Here is a 22,765-nt window from a genome sequence, read left to right as displayed (position 1 = left end):
ACCGGACCTAACTATAGGCATCCAGACATTGATGTCTGAACATTATTATTTCTGGTTCCCAAAGGGCAAAATACACTTGCAGCGTACATGGGGTTTATGTTAGGGAAAAAAAAAAAACACAAAAAAGCCCCCAGCAAACCAGTAAAGGAATTAAATATGAAGACTCCATGGGAACATAGCAGAGAGTCGATCTTCCTGTGGTGGCCCACCTTTGCTATTTCCTGGCCAACTCCCTAGCAAGCAGGCAAGTGTCTGAAAGAGGTGGTATGCACAACGTGTAGTAATACAGGTGAGAATGAAACAAATTCTGAGATTCAAGGTGAACTACAGAGAACCACATAAAACAGACTAATTTAAGAAGTCATCTAACTATATTTCGGTTATATTTTTGAAGCACCTACAAACTGCAAGTACAGACTAGCATATAGTTCCACTGAATTAGAGCAACTGGTTTCCGTTTGTCTCTTGAGATGAAGAGTTTGAATGTAGGTTTTAGTTGGTTAGTAAATTAATTGGTTGGTTAGAAATTAATTATTATTAATTGTATCATTCGTTAATTTTTATAAGCATACGTATTGCATTACTAGGATCCAAAACTTGAGAGCTTCACAAGTGGTATCAAATCTTATTACTAATTAGCAGCTTTTCATGTGAAAAAAGTTAGTGACAAGAACTTCCTTTATTATTTGGTAAGTGGTGAGCATTTACTGAAAATCAACATACAAACCCTAGTGTTTGAAGTGTGTTGTATTCTACATTGTGATTCAAATGGTAGTGCTCTAAGCCTCCAGGAGATTTTAATATACCCAGTTGTTTAAGAACATACAGCAGAGATGAGCAAGGGTGTTTGAAAAATGGATATTTGGAAGCATGTATATTCTTTCTGTTCCTAAAAATGCTGTGTTACTAGAGACAAAGGAATTTTAAAAGACTCATTCACCAAACATTGAATTATATGAAGGCATAAAACATTCATTATAAATCCACCTTATTTAGCGGCAGTTCAACCCAGTTTTACTTTTGACATTGCAGCGCCAGTCACAAAATCAGACAGCACAAGCGTGCGTCACTTACCGCAGGCAAAATCCATTTCAATCAATATGAAATAAGTGCTCTATGTGTATAGTGCAATCACTGTTCGGTGCTCCACTTAATGCACTACAAATTGCAACCTGTAGTGTTCACAGTGAGCTGCACAAACATTATTAACAAATTTATGATTTATAGTGCAGCTCTCTTTTTTTGAGGTACCATACTGACATGGGCAATCAGACATAATCCAAAACCAGCTCTCTGAACTGCCCTTACATTTAATTGCTGAACTCTGTGCAAAGTTTACCTGTAATTCTTCATTTAAATTGGTCTGTCTTTCCAGTGGCTCAAAACTACTTTTTGAGCCATTGTTTGATAGATCCCTTCTGAAAAGACTGGATTTCATGGTGGCTTCATTGGGCTTTCTGTTGGGTTCAAAATGATTAATTGGAATAGAGTACTTCTAAAACACCTGCAATATTTTTTAGGTCATAAAAAAGTTAACATGAAATATTAGGTTGAGATGAGTGGCAATGTCCTGAAGGCAAAAATATATCTTATCTAGGAAGTAGGCTTGTTTATGACCTTCACGCTCAGAAGTGAACACAGATATTTTGATGTATCTGCAGTACAGTCCTGGCTGTTCCTGTGACCAAGAAAGTGCAAATTTCTTAATCTTTTTCAGCAAATAAAGAAAAATAATCAAGCAAACTAATAAAGCATACTTAAACACAGCCAGGAAGTCATGGATCTTTTTTAGTAATTGTGAAGAAGGTTGTTCATCCTGAGAGGATGTTGTTAAATTCCAAATGTTGGAATTGAAAAAGACAGTACCTGCCTTTTCCCAAGAGGAAAACAAAGTATGACAGTTGAGAAAAGAATTCAAGTTTCAATGTTAGTTCTAAATACATCAGCAGTTGCATTGGGTCTTTTGTCTAGATTTTATATGACACAAATTGTAAATCAAAGTGCACTTTAAGGGCTTTTCAGGGAAAGGAAGTTTGATTTTTTTTAAATGGATAACAGGATTGTTTAGTTGTAACTATATTATAAATTTACTGAATCATTTTTGAAAACACACGCTTTAAGACTGTATCTTGGTGGAGCTTTTATGCTTGCTAGTGCATATGGAACCAAAATGACTCCTCAGTGAAGTTCCTGAGTTAGTCATCTGGACTCACTCCACAGTGCTTTCAGTATAAATCTTGAAGCCAGTCTTTCTGTGCTTCCTTTGTGTGCATGTAATTTTAGTAGAGCTTGTCACATGTAAATATAAGCAGGATTTAGGTGAACAATCAGACACTCAACCATATCCTGGACTACATCAAAAGAAGCGTGGCCAGCAGGTCAAGGGAGGTGATTCTGCACCTCTACTCTGCTCTGGCGAGACCCCATCTGGAGTACTGCGTCCAGCTCTGGAGCCCTCAGCACAGGAAAGGCATGGACTTGTTGAAGCATGTCCAGAGGAGGCCACAAAAATGATCAGAGGGGTGGAACACTTCTCCTATGAGGACAGGCTGAGAGAGTTGGGGTTGTTCAGCCTGGAGAAGGGAATTCTCTGGGAAGAACTTATTGCGGCCTTTCAGTACTTAAAGGCAGCCTACAGGAAAGATGGGGACAAACATTTTAGCAGGGCCTGTTGCGATAGGACAAGGGGTAATGGTTTTAAACTAAAAGAGGGAAAATTCAGACTAGATATAAGGAAGAAATTTTTTACAATGAGACTGGTGAACCACTGGAACAGGTTGCCCAGAGAGGCGGTAGGTGCCTCATCCCTGGCAACATTCAAGATCAGGTTGGACGGGGCTCTGAGCAACCTGATGTAGTTGAAGATGTCCCTGCTCATTGCAGGGGGCTTAGACTAGATGACCTTTAAAGGTCCCTTCCATCCCAAACTGTTCTATGATTCTATGAATGCGGCAATTAGCATTTGCTTAACTTAGTAGTGATACTAATTCCAATGGTCCTACTGGGTTTTAAAGTTAAGCATCAATTTAAATATTTAATAATGGACATGAAAGAAAGAACATGTTTCCATTTAGAATGGAACCCCAGCCAGGAAAGGCAAACTGAAGGTATCTTATTGGGGAAACAAAAAATCTTTCTTAAAAGCCATGGTAAAAATGTTAATGAGTAGCCTTCTAAAGCAGAAAAGCCAATACAACAGGTAATATTCTTTCCTGTTACACCTGTGGAACTCACAGGCTGAAAGAAAATTATCAGAGCTGGTTGACTGAATTCAATCATGGTGTAAGCCAAATTCGTTGAATTTTCTAGTCAGTGATGGATTTGGCTTTGGGATAATAGTTATTTGTAAGAGTAACCAGGATTTGCAAAACTTTTCTTTTAGTTGAAGCATTATTTCTAGACGTGTTCTGTGTTTATTAATACATGGCCTTATGTTACTTGTCATAGTTGGTTTGCTAAAGTAATCCAAGTCCTAGCCACTGTCATGTTAGGACTTGAAATAAGTGGGCACATCAGCCGTGTATGTTGTTGTAAGTATGCTTATTTACCTGTTATATAAATGTCTTACTGCATATTTCTAAACTATTTGTTACTCAAGATCAGATTAAAATGCATGATCCCATTGTCTATCTTCACATAGCAAAATCTAAGCATTTGTTGCTTTAGCTGAAGGTAAAGAAATGACCAGATAATTTAGAAAGGAAATAGGTACTAGTTTTGCTGTCTGGTTAACATTAGTCACAATTTTGCAGTTTGGATATCACTTTTCAATCAAATTGCTAGGGAACTTGTTTTACCTAGTAATACTTTCCTTGTGTTAAACAGTTACTCTTTAAGTTATCTTAATACAATGAACTGCTAATAGGATATTCTGTAAACCTTTACTGAATAACAGTTCTGAGCCTGTAGAGCAGCAGCGTGGCCTCTTCTAAGTTACAGAAACGTAGTCTGATCTGTAGCATCACTTTCTGATTCAACTGTATATTCGCTTGACCAGACAACACAGCAATACTTCCAGCAGCACTCACATTAGATTTGCTTGAAGTAATGCTAACCATCACGTAATCCACCGTAGTGCTAATCTTCACTCAGGGACACCACCAGTGGGAAAGTATGAGTATTGTGACTATCTCATAGTCCCCCAGCAACAACCAATGTTTTTTCCAGCTGACAGCATTTTCTGTGAGATGTTTGCATTGAGGTAGTAATCATTGGGCTAAAAGTTTGCTTTGATTGCTGATTTGGCTTCTGTGGAAGAAGTGGAATTAGTTAAAGCTTCAATATTTGGATCTTTCTTAATTCCTGTGATAATCTGAACTGTAGTCTCACTCTGGTCCATAATTTTAATATCTTGTGGATTTCAAAAGAATCAGTTTTGAGGTGTATATCCTATTTTGGAATTAATGTATGTGAAAGACAGAAAAGTGTTTGTATCTGAACTCAGCAAGTGAAAGCAGCATCCAGAAATCCTCTGTGGAGGCATTCCTCTGCCAAGCTCCCTCCTCCAGATGAATGAACAAATGCAGCTGCCGTACTAAACACTAAATGTTTACATCGTAAACATCTGCATAGTTGGAAGGGTCTTTGCTTTGGCACTCACTGCTGTAATCTACAGATATCAATATTCCTGACTCTCAGAAAATCAGTAAATGCATCATCAGTGTAAAGCCATGGCTAACCACTTGCACAACACTTACTGGGAGCCAGGGTTGCATCTTAGTCCCTTGCAGAAGATCTCTTTGGTGACAGGGATTCACAGCTACTCAGAAATGATGGAACATCAAACTTCATGCTCAAGCAGACCTTGAGGACCCAGGAAGAAGCCTGTTTCATTAGGCCAGTCCTGCTAGCACAGAGGAGGCATAAGCATGCTTCTGCAGAGTTTTAGAGGCAGGTGTAGGAATTCAAATTTGTTCATCTGCTTCAACAGATACTCAGAACATGTTGGTTCCTTGGCTTCCTTTCAGTAAAAGCTCTGAGAAGAGCAGTAGCACAGAGAGGCCTCTGCAAGGAGAAAGAGGTGGGGATTTGAGTATCTATCTCACAGGAAAAAAAGCTGTGAAGATAACATTTGTCAACAGTAACTATCTATTTATTTTAGACACCAACCTTCTAAATAATTGCAACAATCTCAGATGTTACCATGCGGTATTAACTTGAAAATTATGACTTTTTAGTATCAGTATCTGTAAGCTTCATTCCATCTGTTCTTTCTGGCCCACGTTTGTGCTACTGGTATCTGGTTGCTCCTGCTGCACAAGAGTGACACTTGGCGTGATACATGCTTAAATAGAGTCTTTTTTATTTGTTTGTGTCTACACATGGAAAAAAATTAAAATTCTATTTTACTTGTACTCACACTTTTGAAAATATCTATTTAATTATCATTTTTGATAGAACATTTCTATGCAAAATAAATGCATGGTAATTGTAAATTGCAAAATTGCAATTTTAGTGTATTAAGAAAATAATGATATTGTTTGAAAGATAGCCATATATTTTTATTTTGATTTAGAATACTAACTGAGTTTCAACAATGTACTATTTTCTAGAAACCTGAAAATAAATGAGGATTTATTACGGCTTAACTTACACAGCGGAGAACACAGTAATGGTCAGGAATTTGGCACAGGACACGTTGTTTGCTTTCACCACTGTGTGATTCATCAGAACTCTTGCTAGGCCGGTAGTCACAAAGCAGTGCAGTGTGCTGCCAAAGGCGTCAGCAATCTTGGCCATCTTTACACAATAAATTTTAGCAACACAACTGTGGTGGCTGTGGCAGGTGTAATAGAGGGACCGCCTGGTGGGTATCATCCTGAGCTTCTACAACCATGAAGCTTCACTATGCAAATTTAATAGCTTAGATCTTGGAAGCATCAGAAATGCATCGGTACAGCATCACATCTGAGATAAAAAGCCCAACTTCTCTGCAAGGCTAAACTGACTCTGCTACAGACCAGCATCAGCTATGATGTTTGTCTAAACAGAGGCTCTTTCATTTGTTTGCTTCTGCAAAGGCTTTTGAATAACAAAATGAAAAATCTCTCTACTTGCCTTCTGTATTTAATGATGAATAGCTGCTGCCATCTTGAGCTGATTTAGTTGGCTCTAGATTGGAGTTGTGTGTACCTTTCCTATTGCGTTCTGTAGATGTGTCTAAACGAAATGCAGACATTGCAATCCAGCTAGCCATGCAAGCCATCCGGAGTTTAGACAGTCACACTGGAGTGTTTGGTACATGGCATTTAAGAATGGGGAATCATAGTGCCACCTACTTTCTGGGATACATCTTTGTTAAGGACTTTACTGGTGTAACTGTAGCTGGACATGTCCTCCTGGTGTAGCTATGCTGGGTATACTAATGTCATTCTATCAAAAATAGTATCTGCTGTAAAGCACTTGGGATCTATGTACAGAAAGTGCTACATGGGAACTGCATAACGTTATACCTTATTAGAAGGGAAACCATAACTATTGTTATTATTGCCTGTAGAAGGGAAACCATACCACTTTCACTGAAGCCTGTGTTCTCTGGAGTCCCAGAAGAGGATTAAGTTCTGTGATTAGGCTAATTTAATAGGAGAGGTTTAATTATTTGATACCACACAAAAAATAGAATTACTGACTTTTGCATCCTTTCCAAATGTGACATTTCCAAGCATGTCTGTAATGGCAGTCTCAAGGGACCAGTGCAGTCCCCAGCACAGCCAAAGGACAACCTGTTGCTAAGCAACCAATATAAGTGCACTGCTCAACATTTATTTCATTTGGAAAAGGACATATTCTTTAAGTACTTCATCTTAGCTACTGAGCACAAAGAGTTTTCCAGTCATTTTTCCAGACATGTGCCTCTATATAAAATAGACAGTTTTCACAAACAAATGTGCAATTTAAAGAGCAGGTGCCAGAGAAGAGCGTACCGTTTTTTCAAACCGGTACAAGTATTTTAGCACTTTCTAACATCGGTGTCCTGAATTTGCCTCTCGGTTTCTGTGTTCATCCCAACTGAAAATGGGCTGCCTTGATAAGCATGTATGTGTCAGAGCTGCCTACAAAGTTTGACAATGTTTGTTGATGCACCCTCTTTTGAAGAGTTTGTTGATGCACCCTGAAGAGTCCAAATCTCAGATTCTGTAATGGTTTCAGAAAAGAAGCTAATAGCTTTGGAAAAAAGCATTTAATGCCCTACGTCTAACACCACTTTCACTTCAGTGCTTGTCCCTGTAGTGAAATAAACCCCTATAGTTTTGCTAGATTTGTGTCTGCATATAGGAAATCAGCCCTGGCCTGAATAGTCTCTAGCTAAATTGTCCTGAAGGAGTTGTTCATCATGTTCCCCTGTTTTCCAGTCTAAACCCACACAAACAGAAATCAGATAATGCACCAAAAGAATACGGGAAGTTGATCAAAATCAAGAGTACAGTTTGGTTTCTAATGGCCACAATAAATGCATGTTTTATTGCATGTGATCTTAAAGACACATATACCATGCATAAATGTACTGAGGCAGGTGGGGCATGCCATCTTAATGTATGTCCCATTTTAAGGTATGGAGGAGGCTACTTCTGGCTGGGAAGAAGTCTGTACGCGTTTTAGTTCTCCTCTCTAGCAGATGTAGCAAGTACATTCATTGACTGATCTTTTCTTTTTTTCCGACCAGCTTTGTATTCTCATCCAAATGCTCTAGGATATAAATTATTTCTGGATAGCCCAAGAATGGGTACAGGTCAGGTCTTATATGGGCCCACAAATGGTAAAATACAACTTTCTGTTGCCCCAGACATGGTGCATGTGAGAGTTTCCATCTGGTCATGAGCTCCTGCCTGACAGTACAGTGAATTTAATCTCAACTCTGTCTGTGTAGGGCCATCTGACACAGCTGCAGGTTTTCCTGGCTATTGTTGGTAATTCCTGCACCTCTGTGTCACGCTCACAACCATTCACAACCAGGTGGAGACAGGTAGCAAGGGCCATGCTAAAAGCCAACGTGGTGCACTTGGAGAGAAACTCAGCATAAAGACCGAGAGGCATAAGTCACTCACTGTTATCAGGCGGATTGTCCAAAGCAGCGGTGACAGTGTCCTGTTTTTCAAACCCACACACTCAAAGTAGGTAGGGTGCCTGGGTAGCTGAAGATGCTTTTGTTTGTAGCCACTGATGGTCTTTCTGCTGCTGATCCAAAGGATCATATCGGATATAGACAGATGTCTCACTGTTCCTTTGATCAAGTGAAATGGATACAAATTTTGCCTTTGACTGTCGTGGTTTCTAGATGATCTGTTTTGTTAAATGAAATGTAGTGTGGGAGTACTGCACTGTTTGCAAGCTAAGCTGTGTCTTGGGAGAAGCAACTAGCAACTACATCTTTTTTTAGAGCTGACAAAAGTAAAGCACAGAGTTGAAGAAGTGCTGCCGATCTCTGCATGGTAGCCTGCAGCTATGGTGATTTAAGAGAAGAAACTAGGTGTCAGGCTATTCAGGTACCCAGATCTCTTCCTGCCCCTCTCCTTCACTAGAACCTCTGCTTTCTATATTTAAATAGGAAATTGTCTTCCAGACATCTCCTTATTGAAAGACTCTCACCTTAACTCTTTGCCTCGTGTCTATGGATTCAAAGGATTCATGACACGGAGTTCCCACAGCTGAATCGATACTTCTTTCTTAACTCTGCTGTTGTATGTGCAGGAACATTTACGTATATGCTTGCCAACAGGCTAACGCTATAGTGCCAGATCACATAACGTAGCTGTCGCCTTTGGGAGCAAGAGAGCAAATTTGCCGCTTAACCTGGCAGTCTGGTCATGAGGAGATTGGTTTGGTTTTTGAGATGGAAATAATTGCTATTTTCAATCCCATGGTTTTGATCTGTTAAAGTGAATTATTGGCTGTCCTGCTTTGTTTAGGGAATACTCTTCCAAACCTGCTGCTTCCTATTTCTTTTGGACATTCATTCTTCAGTGATCTCACGTTACAGAGAAGCACACCATCAAGCAAACAACCAACCCTGTCAACAGGAATTGATTTGAAGAATAACTAGGAAGGTTTACTGACCAAATCAAAAGCAGACTTGCTTAATGAGTGAACAAGCAGGGAAACACAAGAGTCCATTTTTTTTTTTATCAAGTCCAAAGAAAATAACAAAGTCAGAAAAAGGATGAAACAAAACGGGCTGCTTGTTTTTCAGGTTGATTTCAGGAAGCAAGATTCACAACAGCATGTAGATTTGAAAAAAACCAGCATTTTTCACTAGAAACAAATTAATCAAGAAATGGTTAATCAGCTTTTGCAGGAGGACACCCTGTGAGTAGCATAGATTGAAATAAAACTATAGAGGAAATAAATTACAGAGAAAAATACAGCACAAATAAAAGGCAAGGGTATCTTGAGGAAAGATGCGTACTACTAAATTGAGTAAAGGGAAAACATGAGATGTAGTTTCACAGAAAATCTGAGCTAGCTCCATTAAGCTTAACTTAGGATGCAGGAGCTGTTTCCCATATTAGCTGGTGAATTCCACCAGCATTAATTACTAAGGTAATCTGAGCCATTCTCCTGCCAGGTCTGGAGCCAGCTTGAGAGGCTGTGAGCACCAGTATGCAGTAGCATGTGTAAATATCCAAAGTCAACCAATAATGAGAGGGGAGAAATAAAGTGCAGAGAAGAGATTTGGCTACAATTCAATATTTCTGTGATTTTTTAAATGTAATTTTAAAGAAAATGCAAGGGAAGGAAAAGAGACTAGATGAGAAGATATGACTGTCTACCAAGGATATATTACGTGCTCTCTACAAATCATTTCTGAAGAGGGCAGCATGTTTAACACATTTATTCTAATTCAATTTTATGGAATGATTTTCAACTGTAAACAAGCTTGCATTTTAGATTTTGTGTAAAATAAATCCCTTCATAGTACCAGTATAAACATACATCTTCCCTTTGCCCTCAGTCCGCTGTAGTTTATGCATTAACCGGGACTTTCTGCTGTTCTTTTGTTCTTTTAGAGAGCCACTCCTCTGGGACTTAGGCTCCCTGGTTGGCCGCTGTGCCAAGCTCTCCTGATAAGACAGCAGGTGGATCTGAACAGCCACCAAAGTTAATAACCTGCTAAACCAGGGACAGGAAGGGCAGTAACAATTATACAGAATACATTTTCATTGAAAGAATATTTCTCCTTTGATACTTCAAAAATGAAAATTGATATTCATAGCCACATTCTACCTAAGGAATGGCCTGACCTAAAAAAGGTAATAAGAGTTTAGATATTCAGTGCCTTATGTTATCAGCAACCATTTCTACCAATGTAATTTTTGAAAGAACAATGAATTAAGGGTTCTGTTATAAATATCCCTAGGGTTTTGTCTAATTTGATTTTTATTCAGCTTTAAGATATTTGTACTGCATTACTTTGCAAAGCAAGACTCCCAGCAAGAACCAGGCTCTGTTCCCCGCTGTTTATTTAGTCTGAAGCAATTCTTATATTTTTGCTTGGTTTTTTGAGAGACCTAAAATTGTCATATGATGAGGCATAAATTCCACTTTCTTGATAAAACCAGAGCTGTCAGGTTCCCCAACGGTATTTACTTTTGTTTTAAATAAGAGAAATAAGCAAATATTAGACAAGATTAATGTTACCTAAGACAAATTTCATTCACATCTTATACCCACAGGCACGAAAGTCATGATCTTCAACAGGAGTGGGGTCATTCTAAGTATGGTTAATTGATGAAGATGATCATTTTACTAATATCTGATATTTTTTTCAGTTACTGGAAAGTAGTAGCATATTGCATTAAAAATAAAAAATCCCAGTTGTCATAACACTGAAGCTATAAGTCAGCTTGTCTTAACTTTGAATCTTTGTGTGGTATTATTATCATTCAATGACATGAATTTATTCTTGTCAGTAATAATTTTCATGATCCTGTGAAAAGTATTTGAGAATGGAAAGTGTCATTTAGGTTTTCAAGTAATAAATCTAATCCTTTTCTTATTTCAGCTTATCAGAAGCCATGTAGTCATCGCATTCTGAATTAGGTTTTAGAGGTGCTGCCTAAATAATTAAAACCACAATTTAATATAGAGATATCTGATCACTTTTTGACTCATAAGGGATAAGCATCTCCAATGCTACAAAGATACTGAAAAAGATAACACAGAACTATATTTATGTATAGTTTATACACACATATGTATAAAATTATTTGCGATTAAAAATTGCATTCAGATTTCCAGGATATCTATTTTTTATAATTCTTCAATGTTTCCATTCATGATAAAAAATCAGAGTAGAAAAGAGATGACCTGCATTGTTGCTTCTTTCCTTATTGTAATTCTGTGTTGGTTGTAGTTTGAACACATTCCCTGTGTCTGACAATAGCATGGAACCACTTGATTTCATTGTGCCTGTCTGACAACAAAAGAATGCCATTATTTCAGCCATGGTCTTAGGCATCTGACATACTAACTGAAACTTTGTTTTACACTTTACATTTCTTTAACTTAATTATTTTGAGGTTGATGGTGCCAAATTGTCAGGTAGGTGTCTCATCTGTATTCTCTGATTTTAAGCATGACAGCCCAGTGTCAGTTCAATATTAGCCAGAGACCAGCTGGAAAATGTAAACAGCATGTTTGAAAAAAGTCATGAGAAAACCTGGCATTCAGAACATATATAGTGTTATTTCTTGATTAGTAGTGAAAAATAACATTGTTATGCATAAAATGTTTGTTTCCTTGTTTACCTAGGAAGATCTTTTTAAACATCTATATGAACTTCCTTTTTGTAGTTATAAGAGCTCCTCAATGAAAAAACACATACACACCGTATAATGTAGACGAGATAACATATTTTTAGAACAATTACGTCTGTTTTAAATGGGTAGGAGTTTAAATATCCAGACTACAAAGACAGGTTACTCTTGCTTGTTTCAGATTTTGTTGTCCTTGTTCATGCAATATCCCTATAAAAACACCTATAAAATTTCTTCATTCTGATTTTACATTATTTTAAAAGATTGTCTTTTTTGTCTGTAAATACTTTAAAAGGGCAATAAATTCATGGAGATAAAATCACCCCAGGAATCCCTTGACGTTCACGGATATACATCAAGGCTGAATTTGCTACTGTTAGACCCTGTACGCCAGTGTGGCATTTATTTAAACACAGATAAAGAGGCAAATACCAAATTTTTTAAAGTTAATTTCCAGCTGCTAGTTTTTGTTTCCTCTGTGCCAAAGATTGAGTGATTCAATGGTTTATTAATGGGCCCAGAATAGAAAACAAGTCTCAAAATTCCCTGGAGTCCTCTGAAAATTCAAGCCATTAACATAGTTCTATACATCTCATGCATGGAGAACAAATCAGGCAATCCTAACATGCACACACAGTGCTAAACTTTTCCCAGCCTTATAGATACTGAACCTTGAACCTATGACTAGAAAATTCTAATGTCAAGATACTTATTTAAGAGCTTACAAACCCATAATAAGTATAAAAATTAAGAGAAATAAATCAAATAAGGACTGTCAATACATCCAACTAATAACTCAGGGGAATAAAGAAGAAATTAAGTTCAAAAACAGACAAGTGCGTTTCTCTATTGCCTAAATGCTCCTTGAGCACCTTTAAGGTACTTGTTTTCTGCACAGCTTACAATTGCGATTAGCATGGACCTCGTAAAAACTTAAAAGTTCTCATTAGGTGACGCTTACAAAATTTTCTCTGAATTTAAATATTATATCTATAAAAACCTATAAATTTATAAATTTAAATAAAATACACATAGCTAAACACAGCTAAATAAAACATACATAGCCTCAGTCATTAGCGTCTCTGATTGGCTGAGGTCAGGAGGCTTGGCTCTACACACCTACTTTAGGAAAGCTCACAGTGGCATTAAGTAATGATTCGTTATCTCAGGAAATTCAGAACTATTCCAATTGTTTACACTTCAGTGAAAGAAATGCCTGCTTTTTCACAGTTTCATTTGAAATGTTTCTTTACAGAAAAATGGGAATTCTGAGCATTGTTTTTAGTCTATTATATTTCAAGATTTCATTTATTTCTAATCTGATAATTTATGAAAATAAAAGGAAATCAGCATCTTTTGTAGGTTTGGGGTCTTTTGCGTAAACAATTTTGTGTCTCTCTGGAAGAATCAATGAGCATCTAAGCTGCTCCTTTTTAGCTTCTCTTGGCTGTTTAAATATTAATAGACAAGAGACTGACCTTCAGTCCTGCTGCTGAATCATGGAAGCTGAAAAGTGGAATCGATACATCCTTATGCTAATGATTAACTGATCACAGATTGGAAAATTGTCAGCTCAGTTTTCATATTGCCAAATGCTTGATTTAATTTTTTCTGTGTTAAAATTATTCTCATTAGAATGTCAATATAGTGAGCAACTTTAAGCACTTGGAAGTCAGTTGTAAGACTGACTATAAAATGTTGAACCGAGCTAAAAGTTCAGATCTACAAACACCATTAGTCCAGTCCAATTGAACTTCAGCACTTCCGAAGGAATAGGGGCTCCTCGTAAACTCAAAGCTGAGCATATGCATGAGTGTGTCTCCTGAATAAGGTGCTGCTGGATTGTAAGAACTGAGGTTTTTATTATTATTGCAGAGTGCTAACTAGCACTGGCTTTTTCTTCTTTCTTTCACAGAGATATGGATATGGTGGATGGGTACAGCTGGATCATCACTGCAAGGTTTGGGCTGTTTGGTGCTCTAAGCTGATCTTGTGTTGTCAAGAATACAAACTCACAGTAAATCTATTAAAAAGCAAAATGGCAATAAGATTGACTATGTCTTTGATACATATTTCTCTAGAGGTCTATCTTCTATCAAGTAATATCACTCTAAGTCCTAATATACCTCAGTAAAAATTTTGGCTTAAGAGGTGAAACTCACATTCTCTTTTATGAACCCGTATCCATTTTTCATCATCATCTCATTTAAACACTTGGAATGGATAACTCTAAGGATTTCTTTTCAATAAGATAGGTCAACCTAAGGCAGATTGTACGTAGATTTTTTTTTTTCAGTTAAATGCAAGTCATCTGTATGAGAAGCAAAAGCAAAAGGAACTGGTATTTTAATAAAAGTTAAAGAAATCATCTGAAAATGTCTTCACATCTGAATGAAAGGGAAAGGGTAATTTCTGTAACTTCATGACAAGGAGAACGAGTAGCAGAACAATAAGGACAATCCATAGGTTTGGGGACCATTATGTAGAAAAGTAGGAGTCTGAGGTTTATTGGCAAGTAAAAGGCAGACTGGGTCTGATTTTACTTCACCTTTTTATCCCCATTCACTCTATTAACTTTACAAAGGCAGTTCTGAGCTACATGAGGACAACTGGAACAACGCGTCTCCAGATGCCGTGAGTCTATGCTAACAGTCCATCTGCATTCAGAATCCATCCTGGATTCTGGTACTGAAGTTAGCAGAATACATGTATTTACTCTGATGAGGACAGAACTGATTCCTTAAAGGCTTGACTCTGATCTCACTCAGAGTAGAGCAAAGCGGCAGTAATTTCAGTGACGTTCACAGTGACACAACAATGTAAAACTTCTAAAGGCAGGATCAACGTGTTGCAGTTCATCTTTTGATAAGAGCATTAAAAAATTACCAGTATTAGTGCTTATTTTACAGGAGGGCACAAGGATGTAAGAGAGGTAAGGTTGATGTGGCAAAATAATTCCCTTTGTACATTACTGTGCCGATTAACTGTACCAGCTAGTTTTAAAGACGTTATGTCTGTTACCATATAACAACTTTGGCAGTCAGATATCCCTGTCTATCTCAAACACTGTCACAGGAAGCCAGCTTTCTCCTGTGATCTGTCAGCCCCCCACTCCTAGGAATCTTTTGGAGAGCCTGTCACTGCAAATGGCATTGGCCTCTGTTTCTTTTTGTGACTTGGCTAATTCATTCATTCTCTGTAGAGATGCAACTTCTGTTATCTTTAGAGAAGCAAAACTTGCATCTTCCAGGTAATCAAAGTATTTAAATATATAGTTACTGTTAACTTCAGTGGAACTGGACATTCCCTCATCCCTTTGTCACTTTGCAAAATCATACTTTGTGATGTGTAGTAGTAGATGCATATAGTAACTGAAAAAAGATGATAAAATGGATACAACACCATGTCTATTTATTGCAACCTAATGATATTACACACTGTTGTCATTCTATAATGTACAAGGCTACCAACCCTTTATGAAAAAGGACCACAGAATATGAAGGCTGGGACTGAGAATGAAGAGCAAACAAATATTACGCTCAGATTATTCAGATCCGAGTCTAAGCAGGAATAGGATGAGAGAACAAGCCACCTGCTGAACCAAAGTGTGGATGGCACAGCTTCTGAGATACATGGTAGGTGCAGGAAGGGGAGAATTGTTGGAGGCATTCTTAGCAGCTTAGCTGCTCGTTACAGGTTTGATGCTAAAATTCCTTGCTAAAAATAGTTTGCAAAGGAACTTGGTGGCAAGTCAGTAATAGCCTTCTACATTCTGCAGAGAATTCTGTCTAGCCTACTTCTGTCTGAAAGTGCATGGCAAAATAAATTCCGGTTCAGGTATGTGCAGCTGGGAAAGTTAACTCATAAAATTAAAAAAAAGAAAAGCTTTTCATATCATTCTGTGAAGAAGCATCAGGATCAAACTGGAGGAAAATAGTTACATATGTTTTTAAAGAAGTGCGGTGGGATGTGTCTGAGTATTTTAGTGATGGGATAATTTTAAATGTAGCTTGCTGAACCAAATCAGCCTGCTGGACTTAATTCTTTTACATTTCTTTCTTAATTTCCACATTAATTAATTAAAGCCTTAAATATCAGATAATGTTTGGGGTGGGGTGGGATGGGATGGGATAGAATAGAATAGAATGATAAAATATATGATAGAACTCTTCAGCCATGCCCTTAAAAAATTGTGCTGGCCTTGCAAATAAAAATCTCGTCTTTTATGAGATTTTCAGCACTGCTTCCATTGCTTTGTAACCAGAAGATTTTTTTCCTGATCGTTGCTTTATTCTTGCTACTGCAAAAAGCCCTGAGAATTGTTTCCCACTTGAGGGGTCTGAGTAATTTCTTGTCTTAAAAATATCAGGTGCAGTAGTGGCAGTGTCTAGGGACTATAGCCGTATGACTCATTTTCCAGTCACAGTGTTGCAGGAACAAATCTTTATATCCTTACGTACAAGAGCATGAATCTATTCAAATGGTCATGTTTTGCTTTCCTGCATAATCAAGTTTGTTGTTGCCAACAGACAATGATGTGAGCTTAGCCTTGACCTGTAGTGTGTTCACAAAGAGTCGGTTAATGCAAATGAAAATACCAAAGTGTTCAACTGATTCTTCAGTGAGAACAGCACTTGGCTTATTAGAAACCTTTCCTGTATTGCAAACTCTGTTGCAGAATTCAGAGAACAACTATTTATCTCAACGTTTAGGTATGAGCACTGTGAAAGTTGCTAGTAAAATTACAATCTATCTAACACTGTTTTCAGTTTTAGCAGAAGAAAGTACATATGAGCAGGTCAGCTGCTATGCCTTAGCTGTGTGTAAGGAAAGAATTAAAAGTCACCTGTGTTCCCAGAAATTCTCCCAGCGGTAATCCAGTAAAGGCCACATGATCTATTTGTATGTGTTGCAATGCTCAGCTCTACTCTGTCTTTTTCTCTACTCACACCCTGAATGTTTTTCTGTTTACTAGGCAATCTGCAGCAATACAGTGGTATTTTTGTAATGTATTGGAATGTATGGCTAGAGTGAACCTTTCTGTCAGGTTGGAAAATCAATTTTACAAGAACCTGAAGTATTTTACCAAAGGATCGGGACTATGTAGTTGTTATTACTGGCTGTAATATTTCAAGTAATGTTCACAACCTGTGATACAGCTAACAAGTAACCTGACAGTTTTGCAAGGCAACACAGTTAGATTTGTTGAAGAAAGCTTTAAAATATTCATTAGGGCAGTATATTTGTGAATGATGCATGAAGTTAATAACAAATGCAAGGTTAAGAACAGTCTGACTTCTCAGGAGGGGACAGAAACCCAGCTCTGTGAGAAGTAGTGAAATTTTATTCGTTATTTCTGTTTTAGCATACTAATCAGGAATATTCTGATTTAACAGGGTTTTTATTTAGAAAAATAGACAGGATCCTAAACAAACAAATTTTGTGAGGAAAAATAAAGTGGCCTTTGGAGAGAGAGAATTCCTTTCGCAGAAGGGTCAGTAGACTGCACTGCGCATAGCTTCTGGTTACAGTGAAGGTGCAGGAATAGCTGCTGTGTTTTCTCATGTGGTTTTCAATTTTCAGCTGCAGATGCAGTGTGTTCCCTGTCCCATACATGTGCTGCATGACTGCACTTACCCATCCCAAATACACGGGGTCACGTGCATCTTCTGAGTTTCACCCATTTCCAATTTTCCCTATAGTAGCTTCAAGCAACCAAGAAATACTCAGGCCTTGCAAGTATTGGTGAATTGTATCTCATCAATTTGTGCAAGCGTAAGCCAACAGAAAAGCTGTTTTGTCTGTCCAAAGAAGCATGTGGATACATACAACTGAAACAGACAATTTACTTTGCTTAATGTGACAATGCTGTGCCTTCTCAACCTTTTGGAGAATGGACAAATCAACCAAAAATTAAGTTTAAAAAGGAAGTTTCCATGTTCATAGTTAAAGGAATAGTATTACATTTCATGACCTTGTCAATATCTTGAAGTTTGTAAATTTGGGAATTGGTGGCAGGCAGGGAAGATATTACACTGATTCACATAATGGTTTTATACTGCATTTAGGGTTTGTTGGGGAAAAAAACATCAAACAAACAAAAACCAAATCCTTCAATAATTCTTGTTTTCCCAAGGAGAAAATGTAATCTCAAGACAATATAATAGGTCTCCTGTTGTCTCAGTATCACTGGTGGTATGAAACAACTGGACTGAAATTAACAGAGTTCCACAATTATTTCTGTAGTTGCTGGAATCATCGTGATGCTATTGACTTTAAAAGAATACATACATACCCAAGGGGAAAATTTAGCACAGGGTTAATTAGAGCATTGTTTTGAGGTCAAAATTTGGTTTGAGGATAAACTTGGATTAAGGTACCTGGTATCTTTTCCAAACAAATGTAGGGTGATGAACATTGCAAAAGAAAGGGGATTTTTTTATTTTGAAGAATTAAAACTGAACTATAAATAACTGTTTTATTAATGACAATTTTAAAATATTCTTTGATTAAAAAATACCTACTGAATAAAAATAGAAGAACAAAATTCTGTCACTGGATTTCTGTAGGGAGCACAATATACTCAAGCGACTGTAAATTAGCATGTAATACTTTGTCACATTTATAATATATGAAAATGTCATTTCACAGGGACAGGCAAAGATGATGAAGGATGGAAAGGTTTTTAGAGTTATTCAAGAGAACTGCTGGGATCCAGAAGTACGGATTAAAGAGATGGACCTCTCAGGTACCTCCATAAAGGAACTGAAATCATTGTGTCTCATTTAGAATAATAGCAACGTGTCTGTTAGTGCATCTCAAAGTGCTCAATAACAATATCAAAATTAAAAGGTTTAGCATAATGATTCATTAGTTTAAATCTGTTGGAAGTCTGTGAAAATTGATATGCTTTATATTCAGACTCAAAAGGACATGTTCTCCTAACTTACCTCATTTTCAGTAGCAATTTATTCCCCCATGGGCTCACTGATTCTGGTGGGATTGTTAATACAGTAAGGAGCTAGCTGACGTAAGTAAGGATGACTGACTGTGACCTTGACCTGCATTCCAGGTACAAAAGTGTTTTACATAAAAGAGGAAGCCCTTCCATTTTTGCTCCAAATGTTAAAAAGATTCTGTTTACTCATAGGATTTTTTGTATGTTTGATTCCTTTTCTAATATATTTTCCTGTTTGGATATTGCATCTTCATTCTGTATTTTTGCTAGAGGACTCTGAGCCTGCAGAAATGGTACAATTACTTTCTCAGAAAAGAGTTTTCCTGATTTGAAAGAAACTTAACCAGATGCCAAATTTGCAAATTTATTTTCCATCAAGTTACTTACATGCCACTAAATAAAGTTTGTAAGATGGGAGACTGAGAATGGGAGAAGAAACTTTTCGTCTGATCAGTTATTTTTGTTAGTTCTTATTAACACTGTAATTCCAAATTACTTTTGTGAGAGAAATATTATATTACTAAAGATTATTTTTTCTTAGATTGAGGCCTGAATAATTCCCTACATCAGCTTCTCAGTAGACACAACTTGAATATCTTCTCTAATTTTTCATAAGGAATAAACATCTGAATTACTTCACAGAGTGGGTATTTTAGAAGTAGCATCTTTATGATTATCATTTCCTCCTCTCATGGGATAGCATGTTAGGAGATCCTTTGGGTCATTCTCCTTATGGAGGTTTACTGCAACCCATAGCATAGGCCAATTTAGGAACTCAAGGTCTGATGGGCAATTTATGTAAATACAACTTAAATAATTTTCAACTACGTCATCTTCACCTTGGAGGAGCAGTATTTCAAACCATTAGACTATTGATGGGAATGCTAGAATGTCTTTGCAACCTCTCTGAAATATGCTGCCTTGAGTAGACTGTAATCATTCCCTGAGTTAGCTGAGGGATTTGAGGGATTTCCGCATCATTCAACCACAGTGCAGATGATAAATAGCCTTTGGGCATCTTTCCTTTTCAGTTATTTCCCCTAACACTAATGGCAAGTTTCTATAAAACAATTCTGCCCCATCGATTTGCTGCAGGCAAAGGGAAAACACAGGAATAATTCTTTCAAATTTTTGCAGCCGCTCTCCAGAAAAGAAAATGTATCATAAAGCCAACACCACAATATTTCTCCACAAACTAAACAGTGCTCACTTGATTAAAAAAAATAAAAATCTAAAACTGTGTGTTACAGCACCACCTGGTGACTTGTGCTGTAAAAATGTCCCCTTTTATTACAGCACTCCAGAGATACAGGCATCAGCCAAATAAGTGTAAAAAAAAAAGGTCTTAATGTTTTTCATTCTTACTGGTCTTCTAATGATAAAGACTATGGGCCACATTTACTCTTTTTCCAGTTTACAAAGCTGTAGCTACTTAGTTCAAAGACCACTTTCTGTAACACAGGCTGACGTAGATTATACCCAAAAATTTAACCTCCAAACATGGCATAATTTTGGAGCAAAAATGCAAGGAGTCTCCCAGCTGAACAAAACTAGTATCAGTCACTGCAAGATATGTCGTGGTTTAGCCCCAATGAGCAACTATTCACCAGACAGACACTCATTCGCTCCCCTCCCCGGTGGGATGGGGGAGAGAATCGGAAGGGTAAAAGTGAGAAAACTCATGAGTTGAGATAAAGACAGTTTAATAGATAAAGCAAAAACCATGCACATAAGCAAAGCGAAACAAGGAATTCATTCACTACTCCCCATCAGCAGGCAGGTGTTCAGCCATCTCCAGGAAAGTAAGGCTCCATCATGCATAATGGTTGCTTGGGAAAATAAGACACCATAATTCCAAATGTCCTTCCCCTTCCTTCTTCCCCCAGCTTTATATACTGAGCATGATGTCCTATGGTATGGAATATCCCTTTGGTCAGTTGGGGTCAGCTGTCCTGGCTGTGACTCCTCCCAACTTCCTGTGTACCCCCCGGCTGCTCACTGGTGGGGCGGTGTGAGGAGCAGAAAAGGCCTTGACTCTGTGTAAGCACTGCTTGGCAATAATGAAAACATATCTGTGTTATCAACGCTGTTTTCAGCACAAATCCAAAACATAGACCCGTACTATGAAGAAAATTATTAAATTAGAGAGATAACTTACAGCTTCGTTGCTAAAAGGCTTTGTGCAGTGCCCAAGAAATCTTGCCAGTAATAAGAAATGGTCACCAATGTACCAAAGGGACTAAACTAGTTCTCATAGTCCTATGTCATACAATCAGATCTAAAATTAAAAGAAAGTAGTTTTGCATGTAACTATTTAGTGAAGTCCGAATTATTGTTTATTGTTTCTTCTGTTGTTAATCTGCTAGGTTTGTTGTGTTCATTCCTGTAACCTGTCACACACGAAGTTATGATATAGAGTTGCGTTTAAACAGAAACCAAACAACATAGACTTAATTCTCTTTATTGCTAACATCAAAGTTATTTCTAAAAACAGACAGAATTTCTTATATTTACAACCTCTGTAGCCCAGACACTGGATGAATGAAACCTATCACAAGGGGCTTTGGGGAACACATTGTTTAACAACCATTGTTAACATAACGTTGCTTACCTTTGAGCTAATTTACATATTTAATTATTAAATATGTATGAAAAACATGACCCCAAAGTAAACTTAAGATACTGTATTCTGTTGGCTTAATGTCACATTCATTTATGTGAGAGTAACATTAAATTGCTATTTTAATTAATTGTACACATGCATACCAAATACTTCAAAAATCAAAATACTTAGCTTCTCAAAATAATCTAGTGTCAGTATGAAAGTGTTATTTTTCTTCCTACTTAGCAAAAATATTCCAATCCTAATAAACTGATACACTACAAGATTTGTTACTGTGATCCTCAACTAGCAAAAAAAGATTCCATCCATATCACTGTTAAATCAGTCTTTCTTACCATCAAAGCTTTTACTTTCTACCTTTCAAACCAAAATCTTTTGTATTTTTAACATTTTACTAAAAAAAAGGCAACATTAACAACTGCTTTTTCTTACTCAGGAGTCACAGTCCAAGTCCTTTCCACAGTCCCTGTAATGTTCAGCTACTGGGTAGGTTCCTACTTGCATATTTTGTAATTCATATGTTACAAAATTTTTAAAAAATAAATGCATCCTCTTGTAAATTACGTGACTGAAGTGGCCGCTAGAACACTGGATTAAATGGGGAACTGTTCTGCTGTGAAAAACAAAAGACAAAAAAATAGTCCAGGTATCAGAAGAGCCAGCAGGGTGGCTGTCCTGGCAGAGCTCCGCTCTGCGGTACACCCAGTAAGAAAGAATGAGACAAAAGAATTTCTTCTGGGGACCTTACGGGTGGTGCTAGAAACACAGAGAATTTACACAGCGTGAATCCATGGTTAGCAGGTAGACATATATGTACAGATTCCATGCTATTCTAAATATGTTCTCAATTTGACTATTTAGCTATGTGTGCAAGTCGAGTTGTTATATGTAAACAGATAGGCTACATTGAAAGTCATTGTGTTAAGCCCATAACATAGTGGTACTACTACATATAAGTACTACCACTGATCTTCAGAATTTCTTGTTGGGTGACATATCTTTAAAATTTTATTGTGGTATTTATGGGAATATTTTCCATTAAATATGGATTAGGGGGGAAAATGGGAGACTGATTGTATGGATATTGCAGTTCCCTTATTAGAATTATGACTGTTATCTCCTTTTAAATGTTAGAGAGGTTTGACCATGTTTTCTCTGTAGAATTCTCATGCTCCAGCATCTCACATTTCTTGTTTTTATCTCTTCAGCTCCAATAATAGGAGAGTAAATATTAATTTCTATGTTTAAAAATTATATGCTGAGGTTTTTGCATTGGGATAAACAAAAACAGAGGACTGGTTTACACAAAAGACCAGATACTTAAGTGCATCGGCAACTTGGGCTTTATTATGCTCATGCTGAGCAGTAAAGGCAACAGCAGTTGATAAAATATTCAAGACAAGAAGCAGAACTGCACCCATAGGTTTTAGA

General features: G+C 37.2%; 1 protein-coding gene across 1 annotated transcript in view; it reads left to right on the top strand.

The window, feature by feature from the left end:
- The first annotated feature begins 10,054 nt into the window (after positions 1-10,054).
- Positions 10,055-22,765, top strand: part of ACMSD (aminocarboxymuconate semialdehyde decarboxylase) — a 28,506-nt gene continuing 15,795 nt past the window's right edge. Inside the window, exons 1-4 of the mRNA XM_054209706.1 lie at positions 10,055-10,247; positions 13,669-13,713; positions 18,405-18,501; positions 21,771-21,820. Coding sequence (XP_054065681.1) covers positions 10,191-10,247; positions 13,669-13,713; positions 18,405-18,501; positions 21,771-21,820 — 249 coding nt within the window. The 5' untranslated portion in view covers positions 10,055-10,190. The remainder of the gene's footprint in view (positions 10,248-13,668; positions 13,714-18,404; positions 18,502-21,770; positions 21,821-22,765) is intronic.

The sequence above is a fragment of the Rissa tridactyla genome, chromosome 7, assembly GCF_028500815.1.
Source record: "Rissa tridactyla isolate bRisTri1 chromosome 7, bRisTri1.patW.cur.20221130, whole genome shotgun sequence".
In the NCBI taxonomy this organism is placed as follows: domain Eukaryota; kingdom Metazoa; phylum Chordata; class Aves; order Charadriiformes; family Laridae; genus Rissa; species Rissa tridactyla.
Note: the sequence above shows the minus strand (reverse complement) of the source record. Positions and strands in the feature narration are given on the sequence as shown.